This window comes from Natrix helvetica, assembly GCF_964273705.1.
Source record: "Natrix helvetica genome assembly, chromosome: Z".
Classification (NCBI taxonomy): Eukaryota; Metazoa; Chordata; class Lepidosauria; order Squamata; family Natricidae; genus Natrix; species Natrix helvetica.
Window position 1 is genome coordinate 87,176,072 of NC_138554.1, and position 15,420 is coordinate 87,191,491.

At 40.2% G+C, this 15,420-nt stretch overlaps 1 protein-coding gene across 1 annotated transcript in view; it reads right to left on the reverse strand.

The window, feature by feature from the left end:
• LOC309401588 (collagen alpha-6(VI) chain-like) overlaps positions 1–15,420 on the reverse strand; it is a gene marked incomplete at both ends in the record, with an annotated part of 126,193 nt that overhangs the window by 55,652 nt on the left and 55,121 nt on the right. The window contains 4 exons of the mRNA XM_081970655.1: positions 7,792–8,355; positions 9,547–10,161; positions 10,975–11,583; positions 13,458–13,550. Coding sequence (XP_081826781.1) covers positions 7,792–8,355; positions 9,547–10,161; positions 10,975–11,583; positions 13,458–13,550 — 1,881 coding nt within the window. The remainder of the gene's footprint in view (positions 1–7,791; positions 8,356–9,546; positions 10,162–10,974; positions 11,584–13,457; positions 13,551–15,420) is intronic.

A 15,420-nucleotide genomic window follows, 5' to 3' on the forward strand; every position in this document is an offset into this window, starting at 1 on the left:
TTGGCTTAATTACAGATAGTCGTCAACTTATGACCACAGTTGAGTCCAAAATTTATGTAACTAAGAAATCTGTTAAGTGAAATTTGGCCATTTTACGACTTTTCTTTCCACATTGGTTGAGTGAATCACTGTACTTGTTAAATTAATAACATGGTTGTTAAGTCAATCAGGCTTCCCCATTGACTTTGCTTGTCAGAAGGTCAACAAATAATAATAATAATAATAATAATAATAATAATAATAATAATAATAATAATAATAATAATAATAATAATAATAATTAATGCTTCTAGACCGCCCCCTCTCCCGCAAGGGACTCGGGGCGGTGTACAGTTCATACAAAATATAACAGGATACAATAAAATTAAATTAAATATGTACATGATGATCACATAATTCTGGAACACCACAACCATCATATATTAACATATATTCACGTCAGCTGTTAAGCATCTGAATGTAAACCACACGATCATAGGGATGCTGCAACAGTCATAAGTGTGAAAATGGTCATAACTTACTTTTTTCAATGCCTTTGTAATGTCGAATGGTCACTAAATGAACTGTTGTAAGGCTAGGACTACTTGTATAAGTCTTATTTTTCAGACTTCCCCTGCCCCCACCCCCACCCAGAATAATGCAACTTTTTCACAGTTCAATCACATATGGAAAAATGTATCCTTGACAGAGGTGAGCTGCTGCCAGTTCGCATGGTTTCGGGTTTACCGGTAGTTAAGATTCTGTGCAGTTCGTCGAACCGGCAAATGCCGCCACTGGCTGGCCCTGCCCAGTCATTCCTTATCTTGCCTCGCCTGCCTTGGCTGGTGCCTAGAGTCACGCTGGAAGCCTAATTCTTGCTGCTGCTGCTATGATCTCTGCCTGGTGAGCCTTCCTTCGCCAATCTCCACTCCTCACCAGCTTTCCCCCTTGCGGCCCAGCTGAAGGAAGGTAAGCCTTTCTTCACTCCTCACCCAGTGGCCCAGCCGCTTGCTTGGCTTCCCTGTGACTTCCACTGCCAGAGAGGGTGAGGAGGGAAAACTGCAGGCTGCAGCTGACTTTCATTGGGGCGCATGGAGCAAAATGGAACTCCTATTGCCATCTCTTCTTCCCCCCCCCCCCCCCGATGCCCCAATGGCAGGGCTTCCTGCCCCTCACATAGCCACCAATCCCCTTTTTCAATGCAATTTGGGAGTGTGGCAGGTGGGGCAGGGAAGAAAGGGTATTCCTGACTGCCTCCTAGGCCAACTGGCTTCTTCCAGACAGCTCTTGCTTTGCCTTTCAGTGTCATTGTCAAAGACAAGGTTTTTGTGAGCAGAAGAGTTTAACCCACCCACCACTGCCCAGGCCTTCATTTTCCCCAGGCATTTCTTTTCCTACCTGATTTCCAGTTCCATCCATTTTCTTGCCATTTTGTGTGTGCAGAGAAACAAAGTTTGTGGGACTAAAAAAAAACTTCAATCAATCAATTCCAACTTCTCACCAAAAAAAGAGAAGAAGTTGTAATTGATTGATTGAAGGAAGCCACTTTTTCTCCTTGCCTGCTGCTTATCTTTCCCTCATGCCAGTAGCTCCCTTCTTCATTTCTCTATTGACTGCAGCACCCAGGATCTTCTTTAGTAGTGGGGGGTGAGGATGGAATAAAAAGGGCCCGATCTTTACACAGGAGGAGAATAAGGGAAAGGTTTTTTTTGTGCAGGAGCACACTCAGGCACCCTCTCCCCTCACCCCCTGTCTCTGCTCTTTGTGGCAGAGCAACTTCTCCCCTTGCTGGTATTAGCCAAGGGAAGCAGCCGGAGCAGGGAGCGCTGAGAAAGCCTTGCACAAAAATGCATGGGCCAGGGAGGCAAGTTGGCGACAACAGAAGGGTGGCTCAGGAGGGTCTCTCTCTCTCTTGCCATCCCCGGTTTATTAGGGAGATGGAAGGGGCAAGAAATGGGATGGAGAAGAGAGTGGGATGGCCGGTCTCCTCTTCCATTGTGAAAGCAGCTGAAGTCTGCTTCCTCTCCTCCACATCTACATTCTGCCTGCATTGCAACATCTGGGGGAGCTGTGTCCGAGAGAGCTTGGTGGTGCCCCGGAGTGCAAAATTGGTTTTCATTTGTTTGCAAAAAAGGAGGGGTGGAGGGAATCTGGGATTTAGACCTGCTAATATGCAATCCCCAAAAGGCTAGATTGCGGGGTAGTGCAGCCTCTAAGCCAAAATGGCTTTTTTTGAGCTTAGCCTAATGAATGAATAGAGGGATGAAGCTAGACCAGCTGCATATCTCCCTGGCTATGGTTAGGAAAGCAGCCAGGGCTAGTTGTCTGTCTCCAACAGGGTGCTCTCCAGTGGCGAGGAGTGGCTGAGAGGGGCAGGGGTGGGTGAGTGATTGCAAGTTGTCCACACCCTCCAATCACATGACCACCCAGCCCCGCCCACCAGCCTGTTATTAGGGCAGAGAACCGGTTGTTTAAAAATGTGAATCCCATCACTGGTCCTTGACCTTATAACTATTGACAAATATAATGTATATAATTTGAATTTTAAATGGATAGAGAACTGAATCACAATTTAGTCAAATTTGGATTGCTTTTAATGTTGTTATTCCTCAATTAACAACAATAATTAAGAACTCCATCATTAAGCAAAATGGTTATAAAGCAAAAAAAATCATTTCATTAAACCAAGCTAGGACAGCAATTCTTGCAGTTCTGGTTGCAATTGTTAAATGAATCATGCATGACACTGCAATCATCATAATTACATGCTCATTGCAAAACACAGGTGTTAGATACCAGAAACATTGGTAATGGTTTACATCAAGGTTTTGCATCTGTCTTTACACAAAGGGATAAAACAGTCCAACCTATCAAAAACAGCACCACAAAAATCAGATTAGGAACACAAGTTGAAATAGGGAAGAAAATGGTAAGTGAGCATCTGTCTACCCTAGACGAGTTTAAATCACCAGGACCGGACGGATTACACCTCAGGGTTCTGAAGGAACTGACAGACGAGATCTCAGAACCACTGAACTATATCTTTCAGAGATCCTGGAGCACCAGGGAACTACCAAAGGTGTGGAAAAGAGCTGATGTGGTTCCCATCTTCAAAAAATGGAAAAAAACAGATCCAGGAATCTACAGACCTCAATACCACGAAAGATTCTGGAAAAGATAATCAAGCAACAAATTAGTGAACACCTAGAAGCAAACAAAGTAATAGCTAAAAGCCAACATGGGTTTGTCAAAAACAAATCATGCCAGACTAATTTTATTGCATTCTTTGACAAAGTGACAAAATTAGTGGACCAGAGGAATGCCGTCGATATAGTTTACTTGGACTTCAGTAAGGCTTTTGATAAGGTAGACCATAACCTACTACTAGATAAAGTAGAAGAATGTGGGTTAGACAGCATCACAACCAGATGGATTCGTAACTGGCTGACCAACCGCACTCAACGTGTAGTCCTCAATGGAACTGCATCTACATGGAGGGAGGTATGCAGTGGAGTACCCCAAGGCTCTGTTTTGGGCCCAGTACTCTTCAACATCTTCATCAATGATTTGGATGACGGAATAAATTGGGAACTCATCAAATTTGCAGATGACACCAAGCTGGCTGGAATAGCCAACACTCCAGAAGATAGGCTTAAGATACAGAAGGATCTTGACAAACTTGAACATTGGGCACTATCTAATAAAATGAAATTCAATGGTGAAAAGAGTAAGGTTCTACATTTAGGCAACAAAAATGAAATGCACAGGTACAGTATAGGTGGTACCTTGCTCAACAGTAGTAACTGTGAAAGGGATCTTGGAGTCCTAGTGGACAACCATTTAAATATGAGCCAGCAGTGTGCAGCAGCTGCCAAAAAAGCTAACACAGTTCTAGGCTGCATCAACAGAGGGATAGAATCAAGATCACATGAAGTGTTAATATCGCTTTATAATGCCTTGGTAAGGCCACACTTGGAATATTGCATTCCGTTTTGGTCACCACGATGTAGAAAAGATGTGGAGATTCTAGAAAGAGTGCAGAGAAGAGCAACAAAGATGATTAGGGGACTGGAGACTAAAAGATATGAAGAATGGTTGCAGGAAATGGGTATGTCTAGTGTAATAGAAAGAAGGACTAGGGGAGACATGATAGCAGTGTTCCAATATCTCAGGGGTTGTCACAAAGAAGAGAGAGTCAAACTATTTTCCAAGGCACCTGATGGTAGAGCGAAAAGTAATGGGTGGAAACAAATCAAAGAGAGAAGCAACTTAGAACTGAGGAGAAACTTCCTGACAGTTAGAACAATTAATCAGTGGAACAGCTTGTCTCCAGAAGTTGTGAATGCCCCAACACTGGAAGTCTTTAAGAAGATGTTGGATAGTCATTTGTCTGAAATGGTACAGGATTTCCTGCCTAGACAGAGGGTTGGACTAGAAGACCTCCAAGGTCCCTTCCAACTCTGCTATTGTATTGTATTGCAAGGTCCTCTGTTCCGATGGGAACAGAGATTCAATCTGATTGGTCGAAGAGTCTGACAGCTCCCTATAAAAGGGCTGCTGTCAGACTGAACCTTTGCTGGATTATACATAGTTGATTTGTGCTAATAAAGAGCTGTTTGTTACTCTGAAGCCTGAGTGTGCCTTCATTCACCCGATCTAACACTGGCGATCGGAAGGCGACTAGGCAGACAAAAGAGCATGACAATCCAGAAGTCAATCCAGCCCAGAGCACAGCGCTGCATCGAGCAGCCATCTTTGAGCGGCAAATTCAAACATGCTGAGGAACACAAGATGACAACGCATGCCCCACTGACTCAGTACAACTCAACCACTGAACACTGGGAATCCTACATGATGAGGTTAGATTGCTTCCTTGAAGCCAACGACTTCATGGGCCTTTCTGAAGACTGGAAAAAGAATATGTTCCTGAGCTACTGCGGACCAGAGGTGTTCGAGACGGCGAAGGATTTGTCCGAGCCAATGCCACTCCAATTGGTCGTTTGGTCGGTTCTACAATGGACACTGAGGACACACTACGCTCCCAGACCGTCTAAATATATCTGGAGGCACGAATTCAACATCTGTAATCAAAAAGAAGGGGAATCCATCAATGAATACGTTGCGCTGCTCAGAAAGGCCACAGCATACTGCAAGTTTAGAGATCTTGATGAACTACTACTTGACCGCATCATATGCGGTGTTAGGGACATTAACCTGCAGAGGAGGTTATTAGCAAAAATTAATCTTACTCTCCAAATTGCCCTAGATGAAGCCAGGGCTACTGAGTCTTCAATTAAATCAACGGAAGCCAGCAGCACCAAAATAGTCCAAAGAGCGTGCAGAAGAGCGCAGCCATGCATGGCGAGGCCACAGAGCCTGAAGGCTCAGAGAATGAAGATGACAGCTACCGCATGCGCAGTGATTGCACCAAACTGGCGCGAAAATTTGAACCGCATTTCCCGCCTTGCGCCGTCTGAGGAAACCACCTCAGAATACATTGCCATTTCCGCGATGCCATCTATCAACACTGCGAATGCAAGGGGCAGATCTCCAAGGTCTGCAGAAATGATTGCCCCGCTACAACCTGGAAGCCCAGAAGCATACCTAACTGCCAGCAGAGGCCCAACTAAGGGGCATGGTAGCCGCTACCATGATGAACAGAAGGTGACACCAGAGTCACCTACCACACCTCCATAGGCCAAGTCTGCACAAAGCAGCCAAAAAAGCTGAAAGTCACAGTCCTCATTGAGGACTCTCCATGCAATATGGAGATTGACATGGGGTCATCCTTGACCATAATGTTTTGGGCAGCACTCAAACAGGCTATCCCTAGCCTTAAAAAGCATCAGCTGCTGGTTCCAGACATCTGCCTTCATGACTATCATGGGCCAGGGAACCTTCCGAGTGAGGTTCAAGACCTTCTGCGGCCAGCTATCAGTGACAGTAGTCAACGGAGACCTACAGAGCCTCCTGGTGCTTGACTGGTTCGAAGCCCTGGGCCTAGAAGTGACCAGAATCAACGCCATATGAAATGAAAGCACTGAGGAATTCCTTAAGGAGTTTGAAGACATCTTCAGTACAGGTCTAGGTAAGTATGAGGGGACACCAATATCTTTTAACTTGGACCCCAATGTAGCCCCCATCAGGCTAAAACCCAGGAGAGTACCTTTCGCTTTCCGCCCTAAAATTGATTTGGAACTAGACAAATTGATTTGCCAGGGAATCCTAGAGCCAGTAGATCACCCACACTGGGAGACACCTATAGTGACACCTGTCAAGTCTGATGGGTCTGTCCGCATCAGTGCAGATTACAAGTGCACGATAAACAAAGCTTTGCAGCAAAGTGCTTATCCTGTACCCATTGTACAGCATTTACTGCACTCATTAGGCCCCGGAAACGTTTTTGCAAAATTAAATATGGTGCAGGCATACCAGCAGTTGCCTGTAGATGGTGCCACGGCAGAGGCCCAAACCATTGTGATGCACAGGGGTGAATTCAAATGCACCCGCTTTCAATTCGGAGTTAGTATCGCCCCTGGACTGTTTCAAAGCGTCATGGAATGGCTTTTGCAGGGGATTCCAGGAGTCGTGCCCTATTTTGACAACATATTGGTATCGGTTGCAAATAAGGCACAATTATTTTAAAAATTGGGAACTTTCTGGCCAGAATCAGAGACAAAGGCTTCCGCCTCAAAAAAGAAAAATGCCAAATTAACATGCCAAGGGTTGAATTCCTAGGGTACCTCCCAAAGCCCCGCCCCTTCACCAAAATGGCTGTGCATAGCCCTATGGAGGCTTTCACAGAGCTCGTGGGGGCTGGGGAGGGCAAAAATGAGAAAACAATGAGCCGTTTTTTGCCCCCCCAGCCCCCAGCCACACTCTATAAGCCTCCATAAAGCTATGCATGCAATTTTTTTGACAAAAAATGGGCCCATTTTTTTGCTCGTTTTTGCCCCACCCAGAAGCACTCTGCAAGCCCCCCTCCCCAAGGCTCTTCATGCCTTTTTTTGGAAAAAAAAGTGCCTGCTTTCATGAAAAACTGGCCATTTTGGGGAGGTTTGCAGAGTGCAAACCCTTTTTTCCCTTTTGGGAAGCTCTTTAACTGATTGATGGGAATTATATCGATCAAGTGATGTGCCAGCAGAAACACCTACCTATCTACTGTATTTCTCTCTATCTCTGTTTCTCTCTATCCCTCTACCTACTTACCTACACACACACACACACTCTTCCTACCCATGTACTGTATTTCTTTCTCTTTCTCTCTATCCCTTTATCTACCTACCTATCTAACTACTCTCTCTCTACCTACTGTATTTCTCTCTTTTTCTCTCCTTGTCTATCCCTCTATCTACCTACCTTCTTTTTTTAAAATTTGCCTCTTCAAAACCTTGGTGGGTCTTATACTCCGAAAAATACAGTATCTTGCCTTTTTAAAAATCATATCCTTAGACACCCCTGGTATAAAATTTCATGTAATTTTGGCCATTTCAGAAGTTATTTATTTAGTTAACAACAAGTATAATCTGTCCAACTGAGAATGATTCTGGGCAGCATGCTGTTAAAAACATGTCAAATAATTATTTTTAAAAACCAAAGGAGACAATAAACCCAAATTAAAGTAACATCTGAGCAAAAAATTCCCACAAAGGCACGTATTCCTAACCAAACATTTTACCTTCATTTGTCACCCCTGGAAGAGACATGCCTCTTAACTTGATTTATTTTGGCTAATGACCAGCTTGTAACAAAATGTATCTGCTGGTCATTGGCCAACTTAATAAAATATAACAGAAAACTATAATCCTTTACCTTCTGTAGCACAGATCTCCCGAACAACATCATTCTTTATGTACTTCAAAGAGGCAAAATCATTCACAAAATAAGCTCGGTTATTTGAATCTGCAATTGTGTAGATTTGAGATGCATTTGTATGCCTTACACCAATGGCATAAAGATTTATTTTCTCATTCCTCAATCTCCTGGCTGGTTCCTCTACATTGTCTTTTGATATCTGATCTAATAACACAATTAAATGGCAGGGTACTGTTCTGGAAGGCTGACTTTGCAATTTCCTGAACAAGGACTGAATGATTGTCAAAGCTGCTCCGGTGTAGGGAGGAGTCCCACCAATTTGACGAATGTTATCAATTGCTTTCAGTATATCATTTGTTTTGCCATATTCCTCAAGATCAAATTCCACCTCACTGGTTTCTGCATACTGTACAACTCCAATACGGACTTTATTTGGACCAATGGTAAACAATCTAATCACTTCTTTCAAAAATAATTTAAGATCCACGAAGTCAAAATAATCCAGGTTTGATGAACCATCAATGAGAAAATAAATATCAGCTTCTTCCATATCCACACATCCTATAAGGGACAGAATGTTGGTGCATGATTAATATATAGCCATTGAATAAAAGAACATTCTTGTTGACTTTCCCTGAGCACTATGCTGATGAGGCAACCATTGACTTGTGCATCACAATTTTGGAGCAAGCCACTGAAACTGGGTAAACCAGAAAAGAAATATCTATCGATTCTATCAGAATACATAGATAAATGTAAAACATAGATGCATATGGTTTTTTTATAGAAAAATAATTAACCCATGGTTACAAATTAACCAGAGAAAGACAAACTTTTAGTAATCAAAGCAGAATTTCATGTTTAATATGATTGGCATAAGTGATGATGCAAAGCAGCTGAGACTGCATTACACATATTAACAAGTCTGAGATATTTCCCCCTTTTTGTGGATTGTTGGAATAGGGTTCTTTTAGTGAAATAGGAATTTATTTTAAAGTTTTGCTGAGATTTTAAGCAATACATATAGTAGCAATTTAGAACAAACTTTATTGCAATTTCACTCTAAATTTTAAATTAAAACTGTATATTTAAAAAGCTAAAGCATTTATATTAGAATAAAGAAAGCACACAGTGATATTATTATAACTCCACCACTTTTTTGTAATATCAAAGTGATAATATGATTATATTCTATTATAATAAATTGTGGTATTATGTCACAAAACAATGAAACCTTGTATCCTGTTGTCAGTCTTGCCTTAATGCTCATACAAAGGCTGTTTACAGGCGGAGAGTTTATTCATTTATTAAGCCAAACTTTATTTGTGGCTCCTGGACTGTTGCAAACAGGTGTTAATATAGGCTCCATCTTTTAAATAAAAAAGGCTGATATCTTCTACAAATATGCAGTCACTAATACACCATGTAAAGCCCAGTGCAAACTTTCTACTGTCAGAAATTGCATGCTAATATTTTAGAATAATGAAGAATTTCTATAAATCTTGTGTGTTCTTTTATTTTTGGTTTGATTTCATAAATATATTCCCCCTATAGATTTTGTAACATTTCTTATAAGTACTTAATAAAAAAACTACTTTTTTATTTTACATTTGAGTGCTCAGTTTCTAGAATGTTCTCACACCAATTTTGGCAAGAAAACAGTTCTTCTAGAACATGTTTACATACTTTGCTTTCCTCTTGATTTTGCCTATTAAGAACCCATCCATGAAAAATTTGTTCAGAAGAAATTACCTCTTTTCAGAAGTTCCGTTCTTTTGGTATCCATGTAGAGTTTATCCTGTATTTGAGTCATAATTTTCTTCTGAAAATCCAGAGATTTATTAAGCAACTGAGAAAACGTACTTAGATGAGTAACATACTGTGGTGGTGGGTAAGCAGCAATCTGGGTTAGTTGGGTAATATTGGCCTCCTTAATGCCAATGGCAAATACAGTCACACCAGCTCTTCTAAGTAATTTAGCTGCATCTCTCACATCCTCCTCTGAAGGTCTATGACTAATCAGAAGGGCTATTTGTTCTACCCCTTGAGCCTTCCTACTTCCAGAACTGGCACTGAAGATTTTCTGTCTTGTAAAATTAATGGCGGTACCTATGTTAGCTTTTCCTGGCTTAGGTGATAGGCCTTGGATGTACTCCAGAACGTGAATTCCATCAGTTGTCATCTGCAGTGAAGATATCACCTGGGGCTTAGTGCTGAAAGTCACTAGGCCTATTCTTATACATTTCTGATTCACATCCAAAGAAGACACCAGGTTTTCTAAAAAGAGCTGCATCTTTTCGAAGTTTGTTTGTGACGAGCCTGCATCCACTATAAATACTAAATCAGCAACTCCATCACTATGACATGCTATAATAAGAAGGAAACACAACATTGCATTTTGGATTCTATATAGCTTTTTCAAGCATTTCTATTAGTGAATCAACATTTCTCCATTTATCATCCAAAGTATATACTTTCTGCTTTGCTTTTGCTCTGACCCATCTTTTCCAAATAGTGCCTTTCAGAGATGCTGAACTATAACTCCCACCCTCACTAGCCAATAAGGCCTTGGCCAGGCTGGAAAATATGGGCACATCTGGAATACACAAGGTTACTGAGAGGATACTGTTTTAGGTTGGTAGCATTCAGTCTTTTGGCAAATGGAAACTACTGTGGGTGGTCAGAAAAGAGGATTATATTAAGAGTGGAGGTCCTAATTTTGGGGAGTGGGGAGTTCAAATCTATCATCATAAAAATTTAACATGCCTGTTTACTAAGTGTTGTTGTTTTGCATGAAAACGCCAACTTTTTGGAGGAATTAAGATTTATCTCTGAGAGCCAGAGAATAAGAAAGAACTATTGGTGAGTCAAGGGCATTCCCTACCAGCAGGAAATATTTGCATAGTAGATGGGGATGCATGTATTTAGGTGTGTTTTTATTAAATGTTTCTTTAACAGAGATCTCATAATACCTCCAGTAGCACAAAGCAATATATCTAGCCCTGTCTCTCCTACTTTTCTACACAATAGTATCCAGAGTTGCATTGTTGAAATGGAATTGAAATAAATAAAACTCATTTTGGCAAGTGGATATGCTAAGTTTCCAATTACATTTCAAATTTTATACTTTTGTGGCTACTGTTAATTTCTTTCTAATAAATAAGTCATGGAATGTCTTACCTTCTATTACCGTTTTGTAATACATGTTTATAGCTGCCATATTTAAAAGGTTTATATCAGTATTACCTATGTGAATAGCTTCAGCCACAATCCTAGAAATATTCTGAGCAAATAAACTAAGATCTTCTATTTTAGGAAAGAAGAAATAAAATGGCTTTGTAGCCAACAGACGTAGTTCATCAATAGAGGCCTCTTCCACTCCAATTGAAATGATCTTTACTCCAGCTTTCTGCAGCAGCCAACCAGCATTTTTTATATCATCTTTAGATTGTTGAGATGTGATCACTATCAAAATCTTGACCCTTCCTTCTCCAAGAATCGGTTTCCAGTAATCAATCTCCTGTACTCTGTAGAGAGCACTGCCAGTTTTTAATAAGCCAGTTCTAAGCACCATTTTCTTTTTGATATGATTTAAAATTGGATTCTTCTCTTTGTAGGTATCCAGTTGGAATTCACTATATACTTGATCAGAATATTGAGCAAGTGCAATGCGATATTCATTAGGGTCAAAAGGTAAAATTTTGACTGCTGTACTAATAAATGTTTTGATATGCGGAAAAGACGTATTACTACTGGAAACCAAAAATATAATATCAACAGGCTTGGAAACTGAAAAAGAAGAAAAGATGTAATCACGTAATGTTTAAGCATTATGGCTACAAAACAAAATGTTCAAGTACTTCAGTACTTTTCAAAGTTACTATTGAAGTGAAGCCAGGAAACTAAATACATAAAACTACTTTTCAAAACTTTGTGGGACAGATCATAAGCTATAACTAGAAAAGGCCTGCCAAGGACCTTAAAGTGTAGCCCTTTGAGTCCTCCAGGATTTATTAGAGGCTGTTAAACTGACAAAGAGAAACTTTGTTTAGAATATGATTGGAGATTAAAATTAAATTATGTTTTATTTGAGTTGTTTTTAGTGAGATGGTTGGCTATATAAGTGTGATAAGTACAGATGTAATTTTAATTAGAGCATTGAATCTAATATTGGACTTCATGTTAGTCTATGACCGAAGACAGCTGGATTCCTGGCAGTCACATGTAAAGGCTATTGGGTAATCTTGGGCCAGCTATCATCTCAGTCCCACCTACTGCACAACAGAAAAGTTCTGGTTATGGAGGAAATAAAAGGAGGGAGGTCTATGCAAGCCTCTTCAACATACCAAAGATGCTTTCCTTCAAAAGGCAACTGGGCTTCCTTGTTTTGCTAGTAGAATCTAACAATCACATAACTGCAAGAAATAGAAATTCTTCCTTTTTCCACCATTCAATCAGAACTGAAGAAGCTTCTTGGATGAGAAGCAAAACTTCTATCAAAACAAGAAAGTCCAGTTGCCTTTTGAAAGAAAGCATCTCTGGGACAACCATGACCTGGACAGCTGAGAATCTCCATAGACATTAAGCCTCTTTAATTTCTTTCCAGAGAACTCTAGATGGCATTTTATTTAAAATGTCTTCATAGCACCGTATTTTAATTCAGGGATTAATCATTCTCCTAAAAATGAACTGTATTTGTGTATAAAGAAATGTACAGGGAACAGTAGAATACTCTCTTTCTACTCCTCTCTTTTCTGCACAGATATATCATCATAGGAGGAAACAATATTATTTCAGTTTTTTAAAAAGCATCTGCTATTCAGTCCTGAAGATTCTTAGAACAACTAAAGGCATATTGGAGTGCAATAAGCAATTTTAATACTCAAAGCAAAGTAATAAAGTATTCAAATTTTTTAAAATTGCAATAGCACTGAAAAAAGTTTTTAAAAGTTCTCCAGGTGGAAGATTGAAATAAGTAGATCATTGATTGGTCATTTAAAAAATGTAAGATTGAGTACCAGTCTCCTTCTCAATCAATTAAAACATCTTCTACCTCTTGTGTCATTTGCCAGCCTTTTCAACTCCCTCCATTAAGGAATCTGAGCTCTGATTTGCATATACTCTTTGAATTCTAAGAACTATAAATTCCAAAGTCTTGGAGGCTACCTGGTTGAAAAGAATTGCTGATATCAATTCCTTGTTATATGCTAACCAGTGGTGGGATTCAAATTTTTTTTACTACCGGTTCTGTGGGTGTGACTTGGTGGGCGTGGCAGGGGAAGGATGTTGTAAAATCTCCATTCCCTCCCCATTCCAGGGGAAGGTTACTGCAAAATCCCAATTCCTTCCCGATCAGCTGGGACTCGGGAGGCAGATAATAGATGGGGGCGGGGCTAGTCAGAGGTGGCATTTACCAGTTCTCTGAACTACTCAAAATTTCCACTACTGGTTCTTCAGAACTGGTCAGAACCTGCTGAATACCATCTCTGATTCTAACTATCATATCCATTTTCTTTACAATTTCTGTCTTTACATTTTTCTCAGGGATCAAACATCTTTCTTTTGATGTCATGTTCATGGAACTCCTGTTATTCTTACGAGAATAAATTTTAGTTGTTTCTAGTTAAATTTTATCATTAGGGAACAAAAAAAATCTATTGTACCTGGTTTCTGAGCCATGAAAGTCTGTATCCCAGTAATTATGAAAATTAATATCAACAGCATTTTCAAATTTTGAGCAATGTTCCAATCCTTAGCTGTAAAGGAAAAAATTAAAAATGCCATTTATTTCATATGTAATTGCAATTAATCTTGAATTGTGTGACAAGAGAATCTCTATATATAAAAGCGAAAACCACTCACGCTGGATCACAAAATCTCCAGAACCATAAAGCCTACAAACTTGAAATGTGGCCCATATGTTCCTCTTGGCTTCTAGGTGCTCGTTTAGAAAGGATTTTTCAAAATGATGATCAGATAATTAGTATTTGTTATATTATTATTAACACGCTCTAATGCTAAGGAGTTCTACTCCCCACTCCCCACCTGAAAAGATCTCTGTTCAAACTGCCACTTGGGTATGGCCAGTGTGTGACTCCTCTGGCCTGCTGGCTGGAAGTTTGGAGAGGAGTTTGGGGCAGAGAAGGAGATAAGATAGGAGAGGTTTCTGTGGGACATGGCTGAGGGAGAGAAGGGGATAGTATAGGGGAGGATTCTGTTGGCAAGCCTGAAAGAGAGAAGGGGTTAGGATAGGAGAGGCTTCTGTGGGGAATGCCTGAAGGAGAGAAGGGGATAGGATAGGGGAGGATTCTGTGCGGCAAGTCTGAGGGAGAGAAGGGGAGAGGAGAGGCCAATCATTAATTTTGAAGATGTAAGTGTCAATTTATCAAGCCCGATCACATAGTTTCGTAGTGGAGCATGGATATTCAGCTAGTATGATATAAAGATGAGTCAGAGCTTACCAAAGACATCTCAATGCCTGATAATATCTGCACACATAGATTAACATATTTGGCATATATAAGCTACACCACACATATCAGGGTATTATCCTCCAATAATATCCATAGTGAAGTCAAAAAAAGCAAGGTGATAGTCACAGCATCGTGACTGAATCCAATATCCTACTTGCACATGTATTGGTGCATATACAAAGGACTGAAGGGAACAGACTAGCTTATAAAATGGTAGACAGGCCTTGCAGTTTAATTTTTTCCCTCACAGAGAGTTATAGTTGAGAAATAATAGTCAGGACAAAACATTAAGGGAACTGCCACTGATGTCTTCATCGCATCTGTTGTATTAGGTGCCTAGTTGAACATTTCCCTTTAAAACTGTTATCAGAACCAGTTATTTCATTTTACATTTTGGCAAGAGCTTGTTTACATACCTGTAGATTTATCAAATTATGTTAAAACAAGTTTAATTATGGCTAGACATGGCTTATTCCTCCTCAAAGGTAAGCAAGCATTCACAACCAATGCCTTGCATGATGTACTTGAGAGTCATGCATACAATCCTTAGAGACTCCAGAAGTTGCCAGCAAATTCCAATATAACATGCTTTAAAATAATTAAATAATAATTAAAATAATAAGCAAATAGAGAATTCTAAAATTCATTGCAATTGGCCTGAATGAGGAACTTTATTTTGACCTTGGAGTTCTTTACTTTTCAAATCAGTTAAGTAAATATCTCAAATACTATGCACAACATTCATATATGTAAGCCAGGGCTGTCAAACTCCCAACATGTGGGCCGAATGTGTCAGGTGCTGGCTATGCCCACACCCATTTTAGCGAAGGGGGAGAAAGGACTGATATGTCATGTGGCACCAATGTGACAATGTGAGTTTGACACCCCTGCTGTAAGCCTAGACAATCTTTTGGGGGCTTTTTAAAAATCAGTCCCTAATTTTCTTGCATTTTGTTGCAATCAATATGATGTAATAGTTAAGGCATCAGACTAAAATCTGGGAGACTATAAGCACTAGTCTGCCTTAGACACAAAGCCACCTAGGTAACCTGGGCCAATCATTCTCTCTCAGCTCTAGGAAGGAGACAATACTAAATAACTTCCAAAATCTTGTCAGAAAATCCATGCAAGGATTGTCCATGCAGTTGCAAGG